The sequence below is a fragment of the Copadichromis virginalis genome, linkage group LG7, assembly GCF_057382275.1.
Source record: "Copadichromis virginalis isolate Kocher_CV1m ecotype Utaka linkage group LG7, C_Virginalis_male_GT1.1, whole genome shotgun sequence".
In the NCBI taxonomy this organism is placed as follows: Eukaryota; Metazoa; Chordata; class Actinopteri; order Cichliformes; family Cichlidae; genus Copadichromis; species Copadichromis virginalis.
Genome location: NC_140624.1, coordinates 70408386 through 70436181, shown reverse-complemented (window position 1 = coordinate 70436181; position 27796 = coordinate 70408386). Strand labels below are relative to the sequence as shown.

The 27796-nt window shown below is 44.6% G+C and overlaps 1 protein-coding gene across 2 annotated transcripts in view; it reads left to right on the top strand.

The window, feature by feature from the left end:
- LOC146706796 (uncharacterized) overlaps positions 1 to 27796 on the top strand; it is a 378960-nt gene that overhangs the window by 22661 nt on the left and 328503 nt on the right. Inside the window, exons 5-6 of one of the 2 annotated variants that reach the window (XM_085465048.1) lie at positions 19425 to 19469; positions 20575 to 20697. In XM_085465048.1, the coding sequence (XP_085321174.1) occupies positions 19425 to 19469; positions 20575 to 20697 (168 nt within the window). Of the gene's footprint in view, positions 1 to 13035; positions 17305 to 19424; positions 19470 to 20574; positions 20698 to 27796 lie in introns of those variants that run through there. The other variant, XR_014921636.1, reaches the window with a different exon arrangement.

Below are 27796 nucleotides of genomic sequence, written 5' to 3'. Positions count from 1 at the left end.
CTAACTTCTAACTCCGTTAAATGTCATAAATTCCATTTTCATGGATGCCTGGATGTTAAACTCAATTGTTACACCTGGTAGAGCAGAACGCTGATCATTTTATTAAAGATGAAAGACTTTAGATTGTTTTTCCAACTCTCAGTAATGCCACAGTGATCGTTTGATATATGGACCTGCAGCGGAGTTTAGACCCAGACACGGCTAGTGACGTCAGACTGAACAACCGGATTGAAAAAGACGGACGTAGCTGCAGCGAGACCGCCCACTTTTACGCCTCCAGATGAGTGTTTTCAGCGCTGCCACCTTGGTGTTTTGAAACCAGGTGGTACCTCCTGGTTGTGACCAATGACTGTAGAAAACATGGACGATGCCACCCCGCCTCCTCCTATTGTGCAAAAATGAAGCCAAAATATCCCGCTTGTGGAGGCTGCCATCTTGCATTTTTGGAGCCAGAGTCTGCGCAGTAATGACTTTAGGTGGAGCAACTGTGTAACGCTCCCGCCCACACACCCGCTGGACGTGACCGTAAACACGCCCCCCTACACTTTTTACGTAGCCCGGCTGCTCCAGTTTTTTGCTGGTTTACCGCGACTGACGACTCGTTTAATTAAGGTAAAAACAACCATGTCACTGTTATAAAAAAGACACACAGCTTATCATCTTATAGTTCTAAAATCGCTCTGTTGTTAATTCGTTTGCTAGATTAGCCGCTAGCATACGCACTGTGTTGGAGGCTTGTTGCTAGCTAGCTAGCAATGCTACACACCTGTTTTTTTGGGGTTTTTTTGTTTTTTTCAAAATATTAAACTTAATTAAGAAACAGTATACAGAACATGTATACAATCAGAACAAAATTAACATATGCCAGGGGGTGTAATACAAAGAATTACAAACATTCAAATAATTTGTAATTACTACAAATAGTAATAGTTTTCATAGCCTTTTTGTTAAGTGATCCACTAATCAATTTTATGTAACATAAAACATCATTATAGTAATGTTTAAAATTAGGTTTTTTGTTACTGTATTTGCATTTGTGAAAATAAAATTTAGCTAAGATAACTAATAAGTTTATTATAAAGTAAACATCTTCTTTTTTTTTGCCTTCAAAAGAAACAAAATACAACATTTTCCCATTTCACAGTAAAGTCTTTGTAGAGATGTCCAGCAATGAATCTACTGAAGTCTTTCCAAAATGTTCTAGCGTATGAACAGATCCAGAAGAGGTGCTGCAGTCTCAGGATGGCTTCCACAAAATCCACAGCTCACATTTATGTCCCTTTTGAACTTCGTCATGTAATGATTAGCAGGATAAAATTTATGCAATATTTTAAATGAGACTTCCTTCACTTTATTCGTTACCAGATACTTGTTAGGAATTGTCCATACTCTTTTCCAGTTAATGTCACTGACAAAGAAATTCCAATAAGAGACCACATGTGGGATAGTTAGAGATTCTGTCTGGAACAAAGCACGAATATTCTTATTACTTTTACTGTGGTTTGTTAGACAGATTCTTCCTATGTGTGAATCTAAAGGGTTGGGGAGAGAAACAATGATATGCAAGGTTGAACACCTTTAAAAAGCATTATAATACCCGTAGGTATTGCATCAAATAATATGGCATATTCTTTGGGTGTGGCTGGAAATTTATAGGTGTTTAAGAATTCTGAATAAGACATGAGCTGCCCATTAGGATTAAACAGCTGATTCACTAAAACAATCCGTTTCTCAACCCACCTAGAAAAAAATAATGATTTATTTTCATACACTACGTTCCTATTATTCCAAATTGGACACGTATGGGGTGTAAAGTTGTGTTTATATATAAGGGACCAAGCTAATAGAACTTGTTTGTGAAACATCGAAAGGTTTTCTGGAAGCTTATCTATATTATAATCACAACCTAAGATAAAACTTAGACCACCAAACTTAGAGAAAATGTAGTGAGGAATAAAATTCCAAATGGATACCGGATTTTTAAGAAAATGTTTAGCCCAATTAATCTTAAATGTATTGTTTAGAGTAGTAAAATCCAAAACATTGAGACCACCGTGTTCATAGTCATTCATCAATACACTTTTTCTGATGTAATGTGTCCGGTTTTTCCAAAGGAAGTTGAAGAGCATTCGGTCGATATCCTTACAAGTTTTGCCGTCCACATGCAGAGAAATTGCTGCATAAGTCAGTCGACACAGACCTTCTGCTTTTGAGAGCAATACCCTTCCTCTTAAGCTTAAATCTCTCTGCAACCATTGATTTAATTTGGCTTGAGATTTTTTAATAATTGGGGGAAAATTTAGTAAAATTCTGTCTTTTGTATCTTTGCAGATAATCAGACCTAAATATGTTGCTTCATTTTTAACTGTTATATTACAAATACTCTGAACATTACACTCTTTGACAGGTAATAACTGACATTTATTTAAGTTTAGGACCAATCCAGACCCTTTTGAGAAATCCTCTATTACACGTAAAGCAATTGGCACTTGGCTGGCATTTTTAAGAAAAATTGTGGTATCATCTGCCAATTGACTGATGACAATCTCTCTGTCTGCTATGTTTATACCCTTCACAGGGCTATTCGAAATATGAGAGGCAAGAATTTGGGTGCAAAGTAAAAAAAGATAAGGGCTAATCGGGCAACCTTGGCCTACACCTCGATTAAGACTAAAACAAGAAGTGGTGCCATTTTTCATTCTAATAGAACTATTAGCATTGGAATACAGAGTTTTGATAGCTCTGCAGAAGATATCATCAAAACCAAATTTCTGAAGTGTAAGAAATATAAATTCATGCTCAATTGAGTCAAAGGCTTTATAGAAGTCCAGGAGAAGGATAAATGAGTCATCAGATATTAATGCTGAGTAGTCCAGAATATCCAAGACGAGTCTAATATTATTGGAGATGTGCCTGTTTGTCATAAAACCAGACTGTGTCTCGTCTACAATATCATCCAAAATATATTTAATTCTTCTAGCTAGCAATAGAGCTAATATTTTATAATCATTATTTAGGAGGCTTGTTGGTCTCCAGTTGTCTATAAAAAGTAGGTCCTTCTTAGGTTTGGGAATTAAAGTAATAAGTCCCTGAGTAAGGCTGGGAGGAAGAGTGCCCCTTTCAATACTTTCATTATAAACCTGCAACAAAAAGGGTGCAAGCTGACAAGAAAATGATTTATAGAATTCAGCCACCAGCCCATCTGTGCCCGGAGATTTGTTGTTTTTAAGAAATTCAATAGATGTCAATATCTCTTTTTCAGGAATTGGACTGTCACAAAAAAGCCTATCAGCACTTTTAATCATTTCAACATTGTTTACAGAGTCAATAAATTGGGTAGCGACCTTTGCGTTATAATTGGATTCATACAACTTTGAGTAGAAATTACAACAAAATTGAGAGATAATTTTTGCATCATCACTGACCGTACCATTTATATTCAATTTATGAATAGTATTGGTTTTAGATCTATGTTTTTCTAAGCGGAAAAAATAAGCAGAATTCTGCTCTCCCTCCTCTATCCACCTTTTTCTTGAACGAACGAAAGCTCCTTCAGCTTTCTGGCGGTAAATCTCATCCAGTTTAGATTGAAAGGACCTAAGATGTAATCTATCCTCCTCCGAGACCTCGTCTGGTGGGAGTTGATATATTGCGGAAATTTGAACAATTAGATTTTCTTCTTCTGCTGCCCTTGACTTAGCTATTTTTGCCCCATACTGTCTCAACATTTTACTTGTCTCAAATTTAAAAATTTCCCAGTTTGTGCTATAGGAATTCTTGCTACACACCTGTTACTCTAATAGAGATTGAAAATGTGACGTCATTCAGGGGTAAAACCGCAAAGAATTCTGGGAACTCGTGGCAAGCGGTACTAGCTCACGCAGGCTTTCAATTGAAATCAGTTACACAGCGATAAAAAGAAACACAAAAATGGCAAGAAGCTGTTGTATTATTAACTGCAATAGCCGGTCGCATGACAGCCACGGGAAGCCGACGGGTAAAGAGATCGGTTGTTATCGGATTACGTCGTTGAAGAGAAATTGTTCGAGCCGTGTTTCCGAAGTAACAAAGAGGCGACTGGATCGCAGCCATTCAAAGACCAAATATAACGTCCCAGAACCCTCCAGCTCACAGGTTAGTCTGCTCCAAGCATTTACACGAAGGTCAGTCTGCTGTTGTAGTTAATGCGTCATTTTCATAACATAATTGGTGATATAGGTTACAAGCAAGTCTGGCGCTGAACAGAAATTGTCGCGCTATGCTCCTTTATTTATTGTGTTTATTGTGCATAAATAGTGAATTGTCCTGACACAATATTGCGTTTCGCTTCTGTTATTATGGTACATTGACAAAAACATATACTTTTATTCCAACCCGTTCTCACTCCCAAAGCGTAACATTTTACGCTAGGTGACAAATCGTCACCATATTACGTTTTCGGCTACCCACCACGTTCCTAAATGACGACCTCGGAAAAAGAGGAAATATGAGAACCGTCTGGACTGAACCTACACATGTTCGCTCTTTTTCTTCAAATCGCTTAGAAACACGCTATTTAACATCATTAAAGTCCTGGATAAGGTCAGGAATAAGGTTATGGTCAGGGCTAGGGATAAGGTTAGGTTTAGGGCTGGAATACAGGGCTGGAACGTCTACTACCGCGGGAGCGTCATTGCACTGGATTCCAGCAATAACCCGCCGCGTACCATAAGAACGCCGAAGGTCTCCTTTCGCGTTCCTCAGGAACGCCGCGGGACGTGACAAAACGTCGACATGTTACGCCTCGGGATAAAACAGTTGTTTTGTATCACTAATTGCCCAGTACGATTACAGCATACAGTATTATTGTCACTGCTACATTTCTGTGATGCTACCAGAAATTATTTCCACTACTAATTAATTACCGTTGATCTCAAAGGTCCTATTAATAAACGGTTAACGAATGTGTATTTATGAAGACGATTTGTGAGACTGGTAAACTTATGATACGTACGATGGTCTTTACTTTCTACACGGTGCATTTCAAGGTCCTGCACCCATCCGTCGGTAAACTGTACCTGTGCTTGTTGCAGTGACCTGAAGTTACTAAACTTCATGAGTGTATGCACTCACTCCAAGAACCGTATAATTATAAATATGAGCGTGGTGACGTTGGGCAGCACACTAACGTATTTTGTCCCTCTGTGTGCTCGTGAGGGTCTGACCCTTTCACTCCTTTGATTTTTTCCACGTATCTTTTCTTTGTCTTTTCGTCGAGTCTGTCTTTGTACGGACCGGCATTGTTCTCCTTCGTTTTGTACATACCTTTTTTAGGGGACAAAGAAAAAGCAAGAAGGTATTGGAACCGGAGAATGAACGTTTTGCGGTGCTGCAAATGCTTGCATCTGATGCAGGTACTTGGATTTTTTTGCAACGAGTTCCCGGCATGCAATGCGCGAAAATCAGACGTGAAAGTTCTACTCTTTTGGCTTTGTGTTTATTGTTTTTATTGTTTTTGTTTGTTTCTTCTTCTTTTTTTTTTTTCCTTTCTTGCTATAATGCTCAACCGAGGATATTACATATTCGGATTAATGATGGAGCCTTGAATGTTACTGTTGTTTCTAAATAAAGTACCCTAACCCACTCAAAGACCGTGAAGGCCGGAAGTGCGAGGCTTGTGAAATGGGCGGTCTAGCCTCCGTCGCGCTGCCCAGGTTGCCTAGCAACCATGATACTAACAGCTGGAAACGTGTCATACAGCTGTGTTTGACAGAGATGAAGGAGAAAATCTTTTGTTCATTTGTTTGTTTCTACATGAGCTTTGATCATTCTCTGTGAGATTAAGCTCAGCTATTGGACGGCGTATATTTTAAAGTAAAGGCTTTAAAACCAAGTTAGTACAAACGTCACTAATGTCACATAACTTTGCTGACACGTGGCCAACAGTAATGTTTTCATGTTCTTCGTTATTAAACATTTGCACATAAATAAGTGACATCATATTCAGTACTTAAAGTTCACTCTTCGGCCGCCCCTCATCCGCCGTTTTTTTCGGCAAAATTATCCACACCCACTGCCCCGCTATGCATTCTGGGATATGTTGGGCCACGAAGTCTACACTGCCACATCCTTAAAATTCAGGGAAATGAAGGACGCATTTGAGGGCTGCATTTCGAGCAGCCTTTGAATTGGGACAGCCCTCGTCGCGTCGCTGTGACGTAATCGGCCTTAAAATGCGGCCTTTAAAGCTGCAGAGCCTGGATTGGGAGACAGCCAATGTTTTCTACAGTCATTGGTTGTGACTATGACCCCACAAATAATGCTTCTTTCTGAAACACATAACATGACCAAAATCTAATTCTCGCCCCCCTGGTGGTTATTACAAAAAATACAGGTTCAAGGCACTTCTGCAGTGGCCAGAAGCTGGATCCAGGGTTTATACCAGACCTGGGTACGGCCCACAGGTGCCACCCAGCCTTCAATCGTCCCTGAAAATCACCATTACACGAGTAAACAGGAAGTTTAGCAAAGTGCAACAGAGTGTCTGGTGGACTCTGCCACTCGAAGATGCTGAGAGAAAAAGAAGCATGATTCAGGAGAACAGGACGGACTGAGGCTACTACAGGAAATCTGGTTCTTCAGCTGAAAAACTAAGTGGACAGTTTATTGACTTTGTGCTCTGGAGTTTGAGCCGTGATGACCACCACACAGCCCAGTTACTCATTTTTGTAGTGGGACACTGGGAGTTATGTAGGAGCTGGCAGCAGTGCACTCAGTGAAAGGACTACAACTGTTCATGGAGGTAACTGCACGGAGGTGAAATGGGACAGACTAGGAATGTTTGTTACATAGTTCATTATATAGTGACAAAATGTTGGCTTGTTTCATATTTTCTAACTGTGCATGTAACTGTAACATATACTCTGAGCAGAACTGAGTTCAGTTTATTGGTACTTACCCCCGACTGTGTATATGTACTGTATATATATATATATATACAGGGAGTGCAGAATTATTAGGCAAGTTGTATTTTTGAGGAATAATGTTATTATTGAACAACAACCATGTTCTCAATGAACCCAAAAAACTCATTAATATCAAAGCTGAATGTTTTTGGAAGTAGTTTTTAGTTTGTTTTTAGTTTTAGCTATTTTAGGGGGATATCTGTGTGTGCAGGTGACTATTACTGTGCAGAATTATTAGGCAACTTAACAAAAAACAAATATATACCCATTTCAATTATTTATTTTTACCAGTGACACCAATATAACATCTCCACATTCACAAATATACATTTCTGACATTCAAAAACAAAAACAAATCAGCGACCAATATAGCCACCTTTCTTTGCAAGGACACTCAAAAGCCTGCCATCCATGGATTCTGTCAGTGTTTTGATCTGTTCACCATCAACATTGCGTGCAGCAGCAACCACAGCCTCCCAGACACTGTTCAGAGAGGTGTACTGTTTTCCCTCCTTGTAAATCTCACATTTGATGATGGACCACAGGTTCTCAATGGGGTTCAGATCAGGTGAACAAGGAGGCCATGTCATTAGTTTTTCTTCTTTTATACCCTTTCTTGCCAGCCACGCTGTGGAGTACTTGGACGCGTGTGATGGAGCATTGTCCTGCATGACAATCATGTTTTTCTTGAAGGATGCAGACTTCTTCCTGTACCACTGCTTGAAGAAGGTGTCTTCCAGAAACTGGCAGTAGGACTGGGAGTTGAGCTTGACTCCATCCTCAACCCGAAAAGGCCCCACAAGCTCATCTTTGATGATACCAGCCCAAACCAGTACTCCACCTCCACCTTGCTGGCGTCTGAGTGGGACTGGAGCTCTCTGCCCTTTACCAATCCAGCCACGGGCCCATCCATCTGGCCCATCAAGACTCACTCTCATTTCATCAGTCCATAAAACCTTAGAAAAACCAGTCTTGAGATATTTCTTGGCCCAGTCTTGACGTTTCAGCTTGTGTGTCTTGTTCAGTGGTGGTCGTCTTTCAGCCTTTCTTACCTTGGCCATGTCTCTGAGTATTGCACACCTTGTGCTTTTGGGCACTCCAGTGATGTTGCAGCTCTGAAATATGGCCAAACTGGTGGCAAGTGGCATCTTGGCAGCTGCACGCTTGACTTTTCTCAGTTCATGGGCAGTTATTTTGCGCCTTGGTTTTTCCACACGCTTCTTGCGACCCTGTTGACTATTTTGAATGAAACGCTTGATTGTTCGATGATCACGCTTCAGAAGCTTTGCAATTTTGAGACTGCTGCATCCCTCTGCAAGATATCTCACTATTTTTGACTTTTCTGAGCCTGTCAAGTCCTTCTTCTGACCCATTTTGCCAAAGGAAAGGACGTTGCCTAATAATTATGCACACCTGATATAGGGTGTTGATGTCATTAGACCACACCCCTTCTCATTACAGAGATGCACATCACCTAATATGCTTAATTGGTAGTAGGCTTTCGAGCCTATACAGCTTGGAGTAAGACAACATGCATGAAGAGGATGATGTGGACAAAATACTCATTTGCCTAATAATTCTGCACTCCCTGTATATATGTTTTATATTCATACCATATATGTGATTGATTCTACACAGGTGCCAAACAGGTTTCCTCCGGTTCCTAATTGAAAAATAACAGCTAAACAATTTCTGGCATCTTATAGAATTACAATAGAATATCATTTTATAATATAGACTTATTTTATTCTTAAAAAGAGAAACACTTTGTTTAATGTTATGCTCATTAAACAGAAGAATACATTTTCTTATCAAACTCTGTTTTGGTGAAGAATAGAAAACCTGACATTGTAGAGGAGCCAAGTGCTCCTAGTTTCTCTGAACACGTACAGAATAATCAGATTAATATTAAATGAAAGTTTAAAAAGTAAATTGAAAGCAATAAAAATTGTACAATAAATTTATTGCAACAACAATCATAATATAAATGTATCACAGCAACATAACCCTCACGGGTCTTTAGATCTCCAGCTTCCCAGCATGCACTGCACTAAGGTTAAAACTCAGTTTTCCCCTCGCATGCACACAAAACCTTATGATGTCTTTTTGTTGTTGCGATGAGTCTGAGGGGAGTCTGTGATCAACACTAAGACAAACGGTGATGGAGACAGCGCTGCTCTCCCCACGCTCTCTGATGTGAATACCTGCAGTTAAAGATGAAGACGAACCTGACGGTTAACACGAGCCAAACCCGTCACAGAGGAGAAGCTCTGACACGGAAAAAAGGACGAACCGGAGCTCCTCTGTAACGCACAAAGCTGATTACCTGAATAAGATGCGTAAAACAATGACAGGATAGACGGGAAACCACAGATGTGGAGTCAGTGAACTCGACAGACTGATTTTAGTCGTCACGTACAAATCAGTCAGTAGACTTCTGGAGATACTGCTCAGATATGAACATGAAAAGTTGCAAACACGTAAAGCCACATTGAGCCCAGGTGTAATTAAGCCCCGCCCACACCAAGTCACATGTAACAAAACCTCAATAATCCAGTTTGTCCCTGAGCTGTCGGAAGGATGTTCATCACCGAAGCAGCGCTGCGGTTCGAACATTCGATGCAGCTTCCTCACGCACACCTGGATTTAACAGGTAACATAAAGCGTGAGTGAGGCTGAAGACCCTCCTGAAACGAACACCTCGAGTTTAAGCAGCTTCACACAGAGTGGGATTAAGGAGTCAGGAGCACTTTAAGTAATCAAGCTCAGTTCTGCGTCAGTGGACGGCACTTCATCAGAGTTGTTAATGCGCTTCTATCCGTCTCGCTGGACTGTTTAGGCGCTTTTCATTTCCAGACGGAGTCGCCGAGCCATGGCTGCGGGGCTCGCCGTATAATTATAGGGGAAGCCCCGCCCCCACGGCGTCCTGCCTCCTCCTCATAATAAATCATTGATGGCTGCAGGAGCTGACTGCCCACTACTTGGTTGCATTGCAGTTTTACCCTCATTATGGATCACAAAGACTGAGATAAGTCAGCTTTTATCAGTAATTTGTGCGTTTGAGTTCACGTTTATCCTTTAATGATAAAAAAATGGTCTTTAATAACCTTATTACAATAAACACTCGGTGGTGGATGACATAACAACAGTATATTCACGTTATGTTATTGGTCTGTATTATCACAGAGGGGGGAACTAGCGGTGGCTAACATTAGCCAGGAGAAAGAGCTCAAACCAAGCTGGACGTCCTGATGCAGCCGTAGCGCCTCTGAGGGTTAGCTCATGGTTTTTGACAGACTTGATAAAAGCTTGTTTTCTATATAAAACATATTTAGTATAAAACTTTTATTTTGATCCACTCTGTAGTTTTTCTTTCTTTTTTCTTTCTTTTTTTTAATGGATAATGTTTCAATAGCAAACTTCTTTTCCTGGTTCGTCTGTCATTTTTATTTTCCGTGTATAAATTCATATTTCCTATCTTTTTTATCTCTGCAGCCTTTTCTTTCTTCCTTTCCTTTTTTATGTAACAGTGACTTTAAGCTCTGTGTCTTTAGATGCTCAAACAGTTCTGAGATCATTTCTCTGAGCGGCCTTTGAGACTGGGACTCCTCAGCCTTCACCTCCTCCTCCTCCTCTCCTTTTTTAAGCCGTTGCCCACTCTGCAGGACTTCACTGCTCTGTGGTTTGATTGAGCGGCTTGTAAACGCCACCAATTAGGACGGGCGATTGGCATACAAAGAGGCCGCTCCTGAATAGTGATGAGAAGTGGGAGGCTTTCCTCCCTCCTTGGTCGTTGTCAGGGGATCTGAGGAGGAGAAGGAGGAGAAGGAAAAGCCAGGCGGCCGTGTTTTGACAGCCTGAATAGACGGAGCAGTGGAAGTGGCTGAGGAAGGCTTTTGTTATGCTAACTGCTAGCTAACGGGCCCTTATTCATGTCTCCTCGACACCGAATGACTTGATTTAATTATCTTGTTGCTTCTTGTGGAGGAGAGGGCTTCAGGACGGGAGCAGCAGAGGGTGAGGATGATGAGGGAGGGGGGAAAGGTCACTCTCCAGATTCCTGGGGAATGTTTTTTTGTCTTGACAGGATGACGGCACGAGTGTCTCCAGCCTTTGCAGAGGCACTATGTAATTCTGCGCAGATGTTTCCATGTTTTAATTACACGTAGTTTGAGAATCTGTCATCTCACCTCACTTCATCACATCCAACCCTGATACCACAGGGAAGCTGCTCTGTGCACACGATGCACCCCCACCCCCCCACCCCCATGCACCAAAACTGTTTGAGGCCGGGTGGAAGTAGTTCACACTGTTTCATTATTTTATGTACGGTTATTTTATCCTGATCAATTCAAACCTTGACTGACTGCAGATATAATGACTTTAAACTACATGAAAATACCTGAAACAGCTTCTGCTTGTCCCACAGTCGCTTACTGAGACTCCTCTGTGAGTGTGAGTTGGACCACTAATGAGGAAGATGAAGAGCGTCCTCCTCCTCTCCAGGGATTCACGCTCCTCCTTACCAACAAACCAGCACTCTGTTCCACACAGTGAATGTCCATCATAGGACGTCATCCTGCAGAGCTCAGAGGGCTGTTTTTTCCATTATTACCCATAATCCTTTGTGCCTCTGTGTTTTCAGTGAATGTGGAGCAGTTTTCTCAGAAGAACATGCAGACGTTCATCTCAGATTCTAACCCTCACTGTCAGAGAGGCGTCTGAAGAACTGTCTTCAATGAACAAGAAGTCCTGAAACTGGACACTGTCCAAACAAAGGCCAATACCAGTCTAAAGTGGGTCTAAATACCAGTCTAGAACTAGTCCAATACCAGTCTAGAACTAGTCCAACACCAGTCTAAATACCAGTCTAAAACTAGTCCAACACCAGTCTAGAACTAGTCCAACACCAGTCTAAACAAGTCTAAAACTAGTCTAAATACCAGTCTAGAACTAGTCCAATACCAGTCTAGAACTAGTCCAATACCAGTCTAAATACCAGTCTAGAACTTGTCCAACACCAGTCTAAATACCAGTCTAGAACTAGTCCAACACCAGTCTAAACCAGTCTAAAACTAGTCTAAATACCAGTCTAGAACTAGTCCAATACCAGTCTAAAACTAGTCTAAATACCAGTCTAGAACTAGTTCAATACCAGTCTAAAACTAGTCCAATACCAGTCTAGAACTAGTCCAACACCAGTCTAGAACTAGTCCAACACCAGTCTAAACCAGTCTAAAACTAGTCCAATACCAGTCTAGAACTAGTCCAATACCAGTCTAAAACTAGTCCAATACCAGTCTTGAACTAGTCCAACACCAGTCTAGAACTAGTCCAACACCAGTCTAAACCAGTCTAAAACTAGTCCAATACCAGTCTAGAACTAGTCCAACACCAGTCTAAACCAGTCTAAAACTAGTCTAAATACCAGTCTAGAACTAGTCCAATACCAGTCTAAAACTAGTCCAATACCAGTCTAGAACTAGTCCAATACCAGTCTAAATACCAGTCTAAAACTTGTCCAACACCAGTCTAAATACCAGTCTAGAACTAGTCCAACACCAGTCTAAACCAGTCTAAAACTAGTCTAAATACCAGTCTAGTACTAGTCCAATACCAGTCTAAAACTAGTCCAATACCAGTCTAAAACTAGTCCAACACCAGTCTAAAACTAGTCCAATACCAGTCTAAATACCAGTCTAGAACTAGTCCAACACCAGTCTAAACCAGTCTAAAACTAGTCTAAATACCAGTCTAGAACTAGTTCAATACCAGTCTAAAACTAGTCCAATACCAGTCTAGAACTAGTCCAACACCAGTCTAGAACTAGTCCAACACCAGTCTAAACCAGTCTAAAACTAGTCCAATACCAGTCTAGAACTAGTCCAATACCAGTCTAAAACTAGTCCAATACCAGTCTAGAACTAGTCCAACACCAGTCTAGAACTAGTCCAACACCAGTCTAAACCAGTCTAAAACTAGTCTAAATACCAGTCTAGAACTAGTCCAATACCAGTCTAGAACTAGTCCAACACCAGTCTAGAACTAGTCCAACACCAGTCTAAACCAGTCTAAAACTAGTCTAAATACCAGTCTAAAACTAGTCCAATACCAGTCTAGAACTAGTCCAACACCAGTCTAGAACTAGTCCAACACCAGTCTAAACCAGTCTAAAACTAGTCTAAATACCAGTCTTCAACAATTCTTCCCGCAATCATTCGAATACAGTCAGTCTGGAACACCTTTAGTCTTTACCTGAAAACATCAAACAGTGTCAGCTGTATGCTGCACATGTGCTGCAAGAATAAACTTTACGAACGCTTGTGTCTGGACGAAACCCTTACACTCGCCGACAGCTGCAGACATCAGTGTAGCTACGTTTCCAGAGGTTTGACATAATGGATGTAGGCTTGACGGGTTTTTACTCCTCGACTCGGTTTCTATCCTAACAGCAAGCGTTATCGGTGGAGTCTGGGGAGTCAACTGTACTTTTATTTTCTCCCGATGACACAAAGAGCGACTGGAGAAGTGAAGAGGACTGCGAGCGACACAATGACTGAAACAGCGAACATGAAAGGGATTTATTCAGGGAAGAAATGAAAGAATAAACGAACGGCGCTCGTTAACACGCCGAGAGGAGACCCCTCCAATCTGCCAAGCTCACCACAGACTGTAAATAAATATGTCAGGTTGAGAGATGAAAGCTGCCTCATCCTCTCAGAGTCCTCTGAAGTGTGTTTTATCGAGCCTTTGAGAGCTGTAACCGTCTTTTTAGGGATTTAATGGATTCGTTAGATATTAGCCTTTAGCGCTCCTTCAGGGAGCATCACTGTCAGTCTGCTGGAGCCTTACATGATGTTCACACAGCAAACACATCACAAATGATCCCAGAGATAATTATGAATGCATGTCCTGTGAACGCAGGCTGCAGGTCCACTCTGCTTCCACTCAGGAAACAAACACCAATCAAAAATCATTCAGCGTCAGGAAAAAATGTGGCTGCATTTTTTTTTGAAAAGTAAACTAATTTAGGAGAGTTATGTAATATTTGAAAAAAAAAGTAATATTTTACCGTATTTTCACGACCATAAGGCGCACTTATGTCAGGGTTCCTGGGTCGGTGACCCAGTATTTTCAGTTCACGTTCACTGTTTATCTTCTGCCTGTTCCACTTCCTGTTTTATTGTGTTAGCCTTGGTCCATGTGCATTATGTTCCGTCCTCTTCCCGTTTATCATTAGTTCATTATGTTCAGCTGTGTACTCACCAGGTTCTAATCTCTCATCACTCAGCCTGTGTATTTATGTCCCTCAGTTCAACCAGTCCAATGTCGTGTCATTGATGTTATTGTGATGTTGTCTCTCCGTCTGTATGTTCAGTTAGTCAGTCAGTGCTTCAGTCAGTCGTCCAGCCAGCCATTTTCTCCCTTTGTTCTGTTCATCCACTCCTTATAATAAATCGTCACCTACCTGCGAGTCCTGCGTTTGGGTTCCTTCTTCCTCGCCTCCACCCAACCGCTGACAGAATGACACGACCCGTGCCACGAAGACACGTTTGGAACCCAGCGGACTCGGACCTCTACGAGCGGCAGGAGGTAGCGCTCTCCTTGTGGGCGGAAAAGCTCAAGGAGAGACAGCGGCTCTTCGCGGAGCGAGAGCACGTCTTCGAGGGCACTCGCTTGGCTCTGGGCGGGCCTCGGAGACGCCGCGTTCCCCCACCTGCTGCCTCACCTGTACCGGAGCATTTGCCGTGGAGAGTGGACGTTCCACGCCGCGCTTCGGCCACTCCCTCTCTCGCCACTCCGCTCCTCGCTCCCACACCCGCCGCCTCATCCGCCGGACCTCCACCATCGCCGCGGCACAACGGCTACGCCTCCCACCTCGGCTCAACGGAGGCTACCGCGCCAGAGGCTCTGCTGTTTTCCCCGGCCGCTTCCGCTTCCCAGAGAAAGCGGCGCACACGCCGCCATAGAACGGACTACTTTCAGCCACTCCCGATGGTGAGCTCCAGTGACTGTTTTTCGCACTCACCATCTGATTATTCACTTAAAACGCACAATAAACCCATCTCTCATTCATGGGATGTTTCCCTCCTGGAGGATTCTGTGGACTGGGAAGATTTATTCTGCTCTGCTCCTCCAAAGACTGTAAATAGTGGTGGCAGAGAAATCAGAACAATCTCCAATAAACCTGCCAGTAACACACACACCGTCACTATTTCCACACCCAGTATTCAGCCATTTCCCACCAGCACAGGGGCCCAGTCTACGCCCACACCAGTGCCAGCTCCCAGGAGGAGGGCAGCTGCGACCCGGTCTACCTCCACACCCGCTTCTGTTTCTCAGGTGGGGGTGACTGGTGTCCAGCCACCTTCCGTGCCCGTCCCAGCGCCCAGGTTGAGGGCAACCAGAACCCAGCTTGACCTCCCTGGAGGCTTGGAGGAGCTAACCGGTCCACCTGCTACTTCACCACTTCATCCACCTCCTGACCCAGCCTTTCACGCCCTCGCACTATCCCTAGTTAGATTAGCTGAACTGTCCCCTGCCCAGGCACCAGCCTTACGAGCCCAAGCCATAATTTTATCTCCGTCACTAGCTCAATCTGTAGCTCAGCCAGCAGCCACGCCTGCCTCTGTTCCTCCCTTAGCATCTCCACTCCAGTCAGTTCCCTCACCTGCTGTTCAGCTTTCCCTCCAGTCAGTTCCCTCACCTGCTGTCCAGTCTCCTCCTGTCCTCCAGTCACCTCCTGTAGCTCAGTCCCCTCCTGTCCTCCAGTCACCTCCTGTAGCTCAGTCCCCTCCTGTCCTCCAGTCACCTCCTGTAGCTCAGTCCCCTGTCCAGTCAGTCCAGTCGCCCCCTGTTTCCCAGTCGCCGGTCTACCATCCTGTTCAGTTCTCGGACCTGCAGCCACAGCACCCAGAGCCAGCTGTGAGCCTTCCTGCTTCTCAGCCAGGGGTTTCCGCACCCGCTGGCCCGGCCAAGGGTGAAGTGTGGGCGTTGATCGTATATACCGGGACAATCGCACATACCTGTATAAAAGAACAGGTATGTGCATTATGCAGGACATCGTTGTTTTAACAACCCTGAAAATGGCAAAGAGACACGCTTACGAAGCACAGTTTAAACTGAAGGCCATCAGCTACGCGGAGGAACATGGAAATCGAGCAGCCGCGAGAGAATTTAAGATTAACGAATCGATGGTTCGCAAATGGAGGAAGCTGGAAAACAAGCTCCGACAGGTCAAGAAAACGCAGCTGAGTTTCCGCGGACATAAGGCGAGGTGGCCCGAGTTAGAGGAAAGACTCGAGCGGTGGATCATCGAGCAAAGAGCGAGCGGGAGAAGCGTTTCGACGGTCACCATTCGGCTAAAAGCAGTTTCACTAGCTGAAGAGATGAACATTGAACATTTCCAAGGAGGTCCGTCTTGGTGCTTTCGTTTTATGAAACGGTGCCATTTTTCCATCCGGACCGGGACTACGGTAGCGCAGCAACTTCCAGCGGATTATAAGGAAAAGCTGGCCATCTTCCGCTCCTACTGCAGCAAACACATCGCCGACAAACACATCCAGCCCAGCCACATCACAAACATGGACGAGGTCCTGCTCACTTTTGACATCCCGGTGAGTCACACTGTGGAGAAGAAGGGGACCAGCACGGTAGCGATACGCACAACGGGGTTTGAAAAGTCTTCTTTTACTGTTGTGCTTGGCTGCCATGCTAATGGACAGAAACTGCCGCCTATGGTGATTTTAAAGCGAAAGACTTTGCCTAAAGAGAAGTTTCCAGCAGAAATCATCATTAAGGGACATGAAAAGGGCTGGATGGATGAGGAAATGATGAAAGAGTGGCTGAGGGAGGTGTATGTAAGGAGACCAGGTGGTTTTTTTCCACGCATCACCATCGCTGTTGATCTGTGACTCTATGCGTGCCCATCTCACAGCCGATGTGAAAAAACAAGTGAAGCAAATGAACTGTGAGCTTGCTGTCATTCTGGGAGGCCTGACAAAGGAACTCCAACCGCTGGACATCGGTGTGAACCGCCCGTTCAAAGTAAGGCTGCGAGCGGCCTGGGAGCGATGGATGACCGGTGGAGACCACAGTTTCACTAAGAGTGGAAGGCAGCGCCGGGCGAGTTACGCCACAATTTGCCAATGGATTGTAGATGCTTGGGCTAACATGTCTGCTGGCACTGTTGTTCGAGCTTTCGCAAAAGCCGGCATCATTTCCGAGGAGCCGCACAGCACGGAAAGTGACTCTGACAGTGAAGACGGTGAACCTGGCATGTTTGATGGAGATTTAGTGCAGCTGTTCAATTCAGACACAGAGGATGAGGACTTCCATGGGTTTGATTGATGATAAAAATGTGAGTACCAAACTTTGTTTTGCTCCTGCTTTATTTTTAAATACGCATACGGTACTTGTATGCGCCCTATGGTCCAGTGCGCCTTATGTGTGTGTTAAATACAGTAATGGCACACATAACTGAGACTGCGCCTTTTAGCACAGTGCGCCTTATGGTCGTGAAAATACGGTAATCTAAAAATAAAAAAACTCTAATATTTCATGACATTCAGAAACATGTAAAAACAAATGTGAAGAAAAAACTGGATACTTTTCCAAGAAAAACCAAAATCTGGCGTGGAGTCACCCGTCGTCCTACAGCATCGCTCAGATTTCACTGATCGGGTTTGTGCTCACACGCCGCCAAACGCTCTGAAGGATGTTTCAGAACAATTAATAATGTTATAAACTTTTAAAATACAGTGGTCCCTCGCTATAACGCGGTTCACCTTTTGTGGCCTAGCCCATTGTCAATCAATCTCGCGCCGTGTCTCCTGTGCAGTACAGAATGCGTTCAGCTTGTCAAGTTTACGTAAATCTTTCATCTCTACAGTGTGACTCTGAAGTGCTGCACTGCATGTTTGTAAGTTTTCTCCCAAGCAAACACAACACTGTCGACGAAACGCTTTGCACCGTCAGAGGCTCCTGCGGTAGGAAGATGCTAACCATCGCACAAACAGTTGGACTTCTGGACATGCTAAAACTTTTTTTGCTGCCTTTGTTTTATAAGAAAAATGCGCGCACGCACACGTCCTCCACCCACACACGCCCATATTTTGCTCCATTGCGGTTTATTTTACACCTCAAACATTTAGCAAACAGTTAAGCAAATACAAGTAAACTGCAGGTAGTAATAAATAAACCACTAACTCTTTTACGCTGCGTACACGGGTGATTTTGAACACGCAGCTGTTTCGTCCACGTAAACGGCGTTTCGAATCACCGAAAACTGAGACTTTTAAAACTCCTTTTTTTGCGTTTCCGTGTGGACGAGGAATGCAGAGTTGGTCACGCAGCGTCAAAGCTATGTGCCTTTTTCACGCCACGCTGTGGCCACGTTATTGTTTACAGGAGATGAATCGCAGAATGATAGAGACGAAATACTGTTAATCTGACTGTCTGCAGGTTTACACGCAGTTACTGTCCCTCCATTACAAAGGCAGAGGCTCACGGTGTGATTATTTTACATGTAGTTGTTTTTTCCTGTGTAATAATGTTCAACATTGCTGTCAATACATTTTTCAAAAATGCCTCTCTGTGGTTAAAAATATAAACAACTGTGGGATCCTGTTTGTCCGTGATTTAAACAGCCCAGCGCTGCTCCCGACGCAGGGAAGACCTGCAGGGAGACCTGCCTCAGCACCTGTGCAGGTGAAGCCAAAGGGCAGATTTGCTTCACCATATTTTCTTTGGCTTAGAATGAAGTTGGTTTGGAAACATATTCAGCGATGCTTCATCTCCTGCTTTGCGTTTGTGTGGGCGCCGTGCTAGCAGTGTCCAAGCGTTGTTTTTTATTTTTCCCCTTTTCTTACCCCCCCCCCCCCCCTTGCAATGGCTCTGTGCCCCCCCTTGGGGGCGGGCCCCACACTTTGGGAAGGTCTGTGCTAAAGGCAGAAGTTACCATATTTTTTGGATTATAAGGTGCATTAAGGAAACAAAACAGTCAGATAAGTCAAACTTTACTAATCTCATTCTTCTTGCTTTGTCTACTTCCGCACCATTGATTCGTTAATGATTCGTTACTGTTGAATTCTTTGGCAGCTGATTTGATCTTTGGTTTCATTTGATAACACTGGACTTATTTTTCTACGAAGGTTTAAACTTTGAGAGCGTTTAAACAAGAGAGAAGAGTGTGAAAATGTTCATGCCTGTGTGGGAAAGTGCATAAAGTGTGTGGTGAGGGGTTTCACAGCCTTAAAACATCTATAATAATTGTAAAAAATAAAGTTGGCTACTTCGTGGATTTCACCTGTCGCTAGTTATTTTTAGAACGTAACTCCCGCGATAAACGAGGGAGCGCTGTATGTCAAAGCAGTAGAAATATTTTGTGCTGAGAACTCGGTGTAAAGATTCTGTCTGACGGGGATGTCAGAGCTAAAAGTTTTCTGTGAATGTTGATGAGTTTGTGTTGTTGTTTGGCAGAGCGAGGAGGACGACACGAGGAGCGTCACAACGTCCTCCGTCATGGTGAGACACAAAGAGCCTTCGCTGTGTGTGTGTGTGTGTGTGTGTGTGTGTGTGTGTGTGTGTGTGTGTGTGTGTGTGTGTGTGAAAGAGCTGAAACAGACCCTCCCCCCAATGCCGTTCCCATGGTGATGTCCCATAATGACACAGCGCTGGCTGCTCATTGGCTGTGATGGCCTCCTGCTGCTGTCTGACTGGACCCAGCAGGAACTGTCCGCCTGTTACTGGGCTGTAAGTTTGCAGAGCGACAGTTTCGTTATTGATTCGTGTCCAGATCGCGGAGTCTGATCGATGTTTGTGGCTTCAGTTTGTTCAGGCTCCGGCTTGGATTAACCAGCGTCTGCTGCGACACCAGTTATACTTTACTGACCGAGGTAAAGTCCAGCCTCTCGTCAGTCCAACACGAGCTCCAAATCAGACCAAACCAGACTAAACTACTATCTGGTGTCCATGAGTGTACAGCTCTCGGTTGGTTTCTGAGTCTCAGCCCTTCGGACGCCTACGCCAAGCTGAGGGCAGGTTTCCTCTGCAGCTGACTGAAAACACGTCTCTGTGCTGGAAACAAGTTTTAAACGTGCACTGAGCTGGACGTGTTTTCTTCCTGCTGCATCAGGGTCGACTGCGAGCCGTTAGCCGTGTTGCTCGCCGCCACGGCGTGCCATCAAGCTGAAGGACGGCCTCCCTCTGTGCCCGCCCAGGCTGTGTAATTAACACGGAGCTATCAGGTAAACAGTGAGGACAGCCCGGCAGGCCTCTGATTAAAGGCCTGGGTGGTGCTTCGCAGCACCCTGCTGGCCAATAAACACCACTAATGGCGTCAGGATCCCCGCTCGCCCGCCGCCCAGCAGCCCCCGCCTTGGCTAGAGGACAACGAGGACGCCAGTTTATGACAGAAAATCAAGACACTAGAGGAAATGTTACAAAATCAGTTTTTAGCATCAAACTGAAAGTTTGGAAGAAAACACGTTCACCTCGCTCAACAGTTCCAAATGTCAGGGGGCGGAGACAGCCTGGGCTTCGTCGCTTCTTCATTGGTGTTCGGTTATAGTTTAAATACAGATGGAGGTCACCTTCCTCTCCTTTCCTCTCCCTCCCCTTCCTCCCCCAGTCTCTGTTCCACAGGGTTTCTCTGGATCCTCTGGAGAAGGAGTGGCTGAAGAGCTGTGCCGTGGGGAACGTGGCCACCCAGCGCCGGCTGCTCGCTCAGGAGCCCGGGCTCGTGCTAAAGAAGGTCCGCTTCAGACCTAGTGCTCCTGTGCGGTGCTCTGACGCAGAAGGTGTCATTTAGTGATCAGTAGCTGCTGGATTAAAGCCATCAGTGTTTGTTACACACACAGCGATGCTTGAATAGAGTCTGGTGCATTAGCTGGAGCGCGTGCAGTAGGACTTATAGGCGGAGATAGTGAGCACGCCGCTATTCTGATTCATCCTCTAAACACTTGAACTCTTTCCTTTTTCCTTTCCTCTTTTCTCACCTCGTCAGGATTTCATCACTGTAAGTAAAACACTTGCTTACCTGCTCACAGGTCATATTTTCATAGGATGACTGAATTATTTCTGTTTCACACGTGCAGCTCAAAGAGCTTCACGGAGGAGGATTAGAGAACAGAAAGGTCACACGGGCCGGTCTCCCATGGAAATATGTGCATTCACCAACCAGCTGGTGGGTGGTAGCTGGTGTCAGTGGGTGGAACCTGTCACAGAGAGGTTGACCATGCTGCACTGAAAGCCTGTTGCCCGTATCTGTATAGAAGATGCTGGCTTGTCTGCTCGAAGTATAGCATAGCATCTTTATTTATAAGGGTTAGGGGTGCTACAAATATAGAAGAAAGAGAAAACAGTTTAAATTCCATATAGAATATCTTAAAATTAAAAATAATGTAATTAATAAGAAACATATTAAGAGACATCAACAAGTCCTGCTGTGCTGAAAGCCAAGGTAAATAAATATTTTTTAAGACGTGATTTAAAAACAGATAAGGAAGGTCCTGTCTAACATGTAAAGGCAACTCATTCCACAGTTTTGGTGCTGCCACAGTGTTGCACAGCAAACGCCCGATCCCCTCTGAGCTCACAATTAGTCCTGGGCACGCTCAGGAGGAGCTGGTCTGCCCACCTGAGGGGCCGGGAGGGTATGTGTGGATGAAGAGCTCAGAGAGGTACAGAGGGGCAGCATTGGACAGACATTTAAAAACAAATAAAAGCAGCTTAAAATGATCCTAAAATGCACGGGCAGCCAATGAAGTGAATATAAAACTGGGTGATGTGCTCGCATCTATGAGTGTCAGTCAAAAGACGTGCAGCAGCATTCTGAGCTAGCTGCAGTCGAAGAACAGAAGATCGACTCACCCCAAAATGAAGAGAATTACAGTTGCCTTCACAATAAGAACTGCACCTTCGGAAATGTTTTGGTTGCAGTGTAAAAACACAACCGTTTACGGTGGTGCAACACCATCTTTGTGACTGATTTCATCTGGTGACAGCCAGCAACAGCAGCCACTGATCTGGTGACACGGTTTTCTCCAGCGACCGGAGGTTTCCAGAGAATCACCGACTGGTCTCTGTCTGACTGAGTTTTCTTTTACTACATCTCGCCAAAAACAAGTGAAAACCAACAATTAAACATCAAAACCTGCAGGTCCTCTGATGCCCAGCAGAGGCAGCAGTGAGTCCTCACAGGCAGCTTCCTGCTAAGCTTCGCCTCAGCTCATTGGAGACCATGAACTGACCTCTGGACCCAAACTTTCAAAGCTCCCAGTCTGCCTCCTAACTTTGTTGTGTTGTTTTGGACAGGAACCGCCTTTAATCTGAGGCTCTCTACTGGAAGCAGGAAGTAGGTGTGGCTTTACTTTTGCAGACAGTAATAATTGGTTCATTTAATAATAAGTGTTCCTCTGGTTCCATGCTGCAGCCTGCCGCTCCACCTGAGCTCTGCCGTCACCACGCTGTCAGCAAACGTCGATAAATGGCTTCAGAGCCGGACGCTTTCACAAAATAATTGGCTTAAGGAAATTAAATGTTCAAAGAGCAACAAAGACGTTAGTAATCTGCTTATTGAAAAGAAAGAAAGGGGAGTGCAGCTGAATGAATGGAGGGGGGGTAATGATCCTATTAGTTTGGATAAGAAGCTGCTGAGAGTCAGGCAGCAGGTGAGGACGAGGATCAGATAAACAGAAGACTGAGGACGGAGGCTTCATGGTTACTGTCTGGACCGTCCTGAGTAAACTACGCTGACGTGTGAGAAGAGCTGTAATCATTTTCATGAATAAAGCTGAGCTTATAACAGCTTCACTTAAGCTAACCGAGGAGTCACACTGTAGATTTTTACACAGAAAAAATGATTTTGTTCAATGAAACCTGATCCATGAAGTGTTTAACATACACTGTGGTTATATTCACACTTACATCAATTCTCTTTATGCAGGCGAAACACGTTTGTACCTACAAACTCTTTAATTCTAGTACAAAATGTTTTATAGCAGACTGCCTGCATTCACAAGGTCAGGTAAAAAGCTCTGAACGGTGGAGAAAATGCTCCAAAATAAATAAAAATTCATATAAACGCACAAATGATAACAAAATGAAGCTAGCATGTGGAACCACGGGTAAAACATCCATCCAGCACAGAGGCTTGGGTGGGACCAACATACGTGGATTTAGGCCCAGAGACCGGTCAGCGACCACATGGTAACCTCCAGTTGCTAGGGAAAAATGTGCCCTGGGGAGTGGTTGCTGCAGAACACCTACCTGTTATTGCACCCACTTGTAGGTTGCATGAATTGTCATTTTTGTTTTTGAGCTGTGCTGTGCTGAAAATAGAAAAAGTGTAATGCAAACTGAAACACAGAAGGTTCACCTTTAAAATAAAACTTTACCGTCTCACCACCAAAACCAGGAGTGAAGGGAGGACAGGACAAAGGCACGCTGTGCAGCCAGAGATTAATAATAACTAATGATTAAATGCAGAGAGGTGTGTAAACACAAAGTGACTGACAGGTTTTATTGGCTTTATCTGAATTAAGAAGCAGAAAGTTAGCGGCCATCCAGGTCTTTATGTCTTTAAGACATTCCTGCAGTTTAACTCATTGGTGTGTGTTATCTGGCTTCATGGACAGATAGAGCTGGGTGTCATCTGCATAGCAGTGTAAATGTATGCTATGTCTTCTAATGATGCTGCCTAAGGGAAGCATTTTAATTTTTCATATTTATTTCCTATCTTATTCATAGCCTTTTCCTTTTTTGTTTTCTTTAGGTCACGAGCAGTTGTCCAAGCATTTCACTACATATCGTACTGTGTATGACTGTGTACGTGACAAATAAAATTTGAATTTGAATTTGAAGCATGTATAATGTAAACAGAATTGGTCCTAGCACTGAACCCTGTGGAACTCCATAATTAACCTCAGTGTGTGAAGAGGACTCTCCATTTACATGCACAAACTGGAGTCTATTAGATAGATATGATACAAACCACTGCAGTGCAGTAATAAATATAGCAGCACTTCGACTCTTGAATGAGTGAAAGGTCATGACCAATAAATCAATCGACGGGATGTGTTTGTTCCACGTTAGTTTGGACAGTAGTTTAGCAGCCAGCAGCTTTTGTCCCTCCTGTTTTCAGTCCTGCTCTCAGGCTGTTTCACTGTGAATTCATCGGCTTCTGTGTTCTGACTCTTTCCGGCTGCCGCTGACGGCCTCCTGTGATGCAAACCTGCCGTACATGAAGGGGGTGAGTTTGGCTTCGTTAACATGAATCATCTGAACACAACAGAACACCTCTGCCTTCTGCCTCAATTAGCTGAGCGCCCATATCACAGAGAGCAGCTCCCTCACCTCCTGTCTCCCGTCACCACGGCGAGTTTAAACAAGTCGGACGTTCACGCGAGCAGAGGGCGGGGTTAATGTAAAATTCAGTTCATGTAAACTGGCCTCACTCAGACGTCCTGTGTGTTTGTTTGAAACACCTGCAGAAATGCAGCACTGCGCTGTGAGCCGTGCAGCCCTCTCTTCAAAGAGGCTGACAGCTCTGACAGCCTGCCATCAGGTTAATCACAGCAACATGGACGGATTACCGAACACGGCGTGCACAGAGACGCCGAACCACCGCACAGAGACTAAACCCTGCCGAAAGCTAAGAAGCACAAATACAAAGAAACGCAAAACAACGACAAAGAGACAGAAACGGACACAAATATGGAAAAAAAAAATTAAAAGTCAGAGATTTTATCAAACTGATAAAATGAAGAAACGCAGCAACAACACGGCCTTATCGCATGTGCGTCTTCCTGTCTGTGGTCAGCTCGTTGAGCTGTTTTGTGTCTCGGGGTCTGGAGATTTCGGGGGGCTCAAACACGCCGGCGCCGACTGGCCTTCCGCTGCGCGCCTTGGACGCCGCATCGGGATGGCGGGTCCACGCTCATTAGGCCTGCGTGCGATTGGAGCGGCCCAGCAGCCAGACAGCGGGCGTGTGTAATGATATTGTAATTACATGGTAATTAATATCTGAGCAGACAGCGAGCCTGAAGGGAGGCGGCTCGGCTCCCAGCAGATGGGAGGGACTGATAATTTCTCCACAGCCATTCGCCGGAGCCTCTGTACTTTTATTTGGTGGCGGTTTGATTTCACGGTGCTGAGCGGAGGATCTCGGGAACGGCGAGATTGTCCTTGTTTGTGAGCGGCGCTCCTGCATCGATCTGTGGTTTCCTTTCTTCTCCTGCAGCTCTTTGAGACCCCGTCCCAGCATATGTTCCTCATATTCATTGTTAAGTCAAAGTGTGACTCCACAGCCAATAAAGAGCCGGCTTTTCAGAGCGCCACATATGGCAGAGCTGTTGCAGGCTGTCTTTGAAAACTCTACACAAGCAGAATTTCACACAGCTCTAAGCTGCCTATTCAAGAGCTCCGGCAAAGGGACCCCTCCATATGGCCTCGCCTAATGTGCCCCCCCTTCCATTAGCTGCACAGACCTCCCCGTGCAGAAATAACAACATTAATGGCGTAGCCCTCTCGCCACTTGACAGCGTTGCTCTCCTTTTCATGCCTCGCTTGATCAAAACGGAAGGAGTGAAGCTGACGCCTTTCTGATGTGCTTTTTGCCTGCTGCTTCCAGGCGAGCGGCGCTAACTCATCCCGCGCGTCCCTCCTCCACCTCCAAAGGGCCGACAGATGCTCGGCACACCGAGCCCGACTGTTGGCAGGCAGTCGGCGGTTTGTGCCGGGTCACTGTCGGCGCTACCCCCGGATCTGTGCGAGGACAACGGCTGTGAGCGTCTCTCGGAGGCCCGAGTGTCCCGCTGAGGCGGACAGGTGTCTGTCATGTTTGCAAATGTGTAACATGGAGCTTTTGTGGCTCGTTGAGTTGGCCCGTGTTCTAGTTGGCTCGTTAACCATTTAAAGGAACAGAAAATCCCTGCACTGTGCACGATCCAGAGATCCTGCATTCAGACAGCCTGCAGGTCTCTCAGTCTGCTGGTGTTTGTGAGAATGTGTCCTTGCTTCTGTAGTAGACTCTAAATCAAAGATGTCAGAAAAAACTCATTCAAACTAACAGATTCTGGACTCTAATTCAAGCTGATCGTTATTCAGATGCATCAGTGCTTTCTACTCGTCCGGATCAGTTTGACTCTTTCAGCCTATGGCTCGTCAGAGCATTGCCGTAAATGCAGAATAATCTGCTCTGAGAAGAAAAGCATTCGATGTTTGAGTTTGGAAAAGTAAGTTTTGCCTCTGATTGACTCGAGGAAATGAATAAATGTGTCCTCTGCAGTCTTGAACACCTGCCTGTGTGAGGCTGAGGTGGAGGCACGAACAATCTGGTCGAGTGTTGGAAGAGGCCGGCGGGTGAGGCCGGCTTCAGTTAGCACCTTTTAATGAAAACTCTGGGCTTAGTGGTCAGTCTGCACCTCGCCGCCAACACGGGCACGCTGCCAAAATAAACCTCCATGAAGCATCCTGTGGACATTGACAGGTTTTTCCCCTCCTGTTCCTGTGATGGCGGCGCCCCGCTCGGTTTTCACGCTCACGGTTGTTGGCTGAATGAGGAACATCAGTGCGGCATAATTAAATGGGCGGAAAACAGCAGAAAACGATGTTCAGGCTGTTTAATCCAGTTTAGAGCAGCACCACGAGGGAAGGGGTCCAAATAACAGGACCAGGAGGAGGGGCTTCTGATGAAGCAGTGTGAGGAGGAAACGCAGCATCTTACCAAGGACTCGCATCAGGACGACTTTAACATCCATCAGAATGAGTCATGAATCAAATGTTTGCTGTATTAAAGCAAAACCAGCTTCGATCCTCCCTCCGGATGCACGGAGGACTGATGAGTTGTGTGGGATTATATATCCACAGACATCAAAAACCACTGCAAGTAGTTAAAGAAGGGCAAGAAACTCCATTTAAAAAAAAAAAACAGAAAATGACCATGATTCCTCCTACAGTCACTTTAATATTAGGATTACAGTCTGATATTTGAAACAAGCCCTTCATTCTCCCACTAAGTTTAACGTTTTCTGTTTTCTCCTCTTCCACTCACTCGGACACACAGTTTGTAAGTCCATCTTTGTGTCTCTGTGTGCAGTGTTTGTGCCGTAGTGTTAGCACAGCTGCCAATGAGAACTTTACACACAAAGAAAAATAATATACTCTGAAAAGTGGATCTGCTGCTTTCAGCTCCACATTATTATTCCTGGACTTCACCAGAGTAGTTTTCCATGATTCACGATTCAAAATAATATCTGACAACACTGGGCCTCAGTGCAGCCCCTCAGTGCACCCTCTCTCTGAAACTAGCTGTTTAGCTTCTCCCCTTCAACCAGCTATCTTAGGATTAGCTAGGTTCCGAAGCCTGCTGAGGGGCAGCACCCAGTGCTTAAAAATAGAACTAAACATTGTAAACTTAAAAATGTGGAGAAGAAGAGTCAGTCCACTTTGATGGTTATTGTAGAGCTCTTATTGTCTTCTTCCCAGAGTATCAGATACTGCTGTTCTGTCAAAGGTCATCATGAGCAAGTTCAGACATGTGCAGGAAGTCTTTCTTTCTGATGGACTGGTGACCCATCCAGAGTGTACCCACTCCCATACCGGAAAAGATGGATGGAAGGACGGACAGACTGACGGATGGATGGATGGTTGAATGGTTAGACGGATGGATGGATGAATGGTTGAATGGATAGACAGATGGGCGGATGGATGGATGGATGGATGGATGGATGGATGGATGGATAGATGGATGGATGGATGAATGGTTGAATGGATAGACAGATGGATGGATGAATGGTTGAATGGATAGACAGATGGGCGGATGGATGGATGGATGGATAGATGGTTGAATG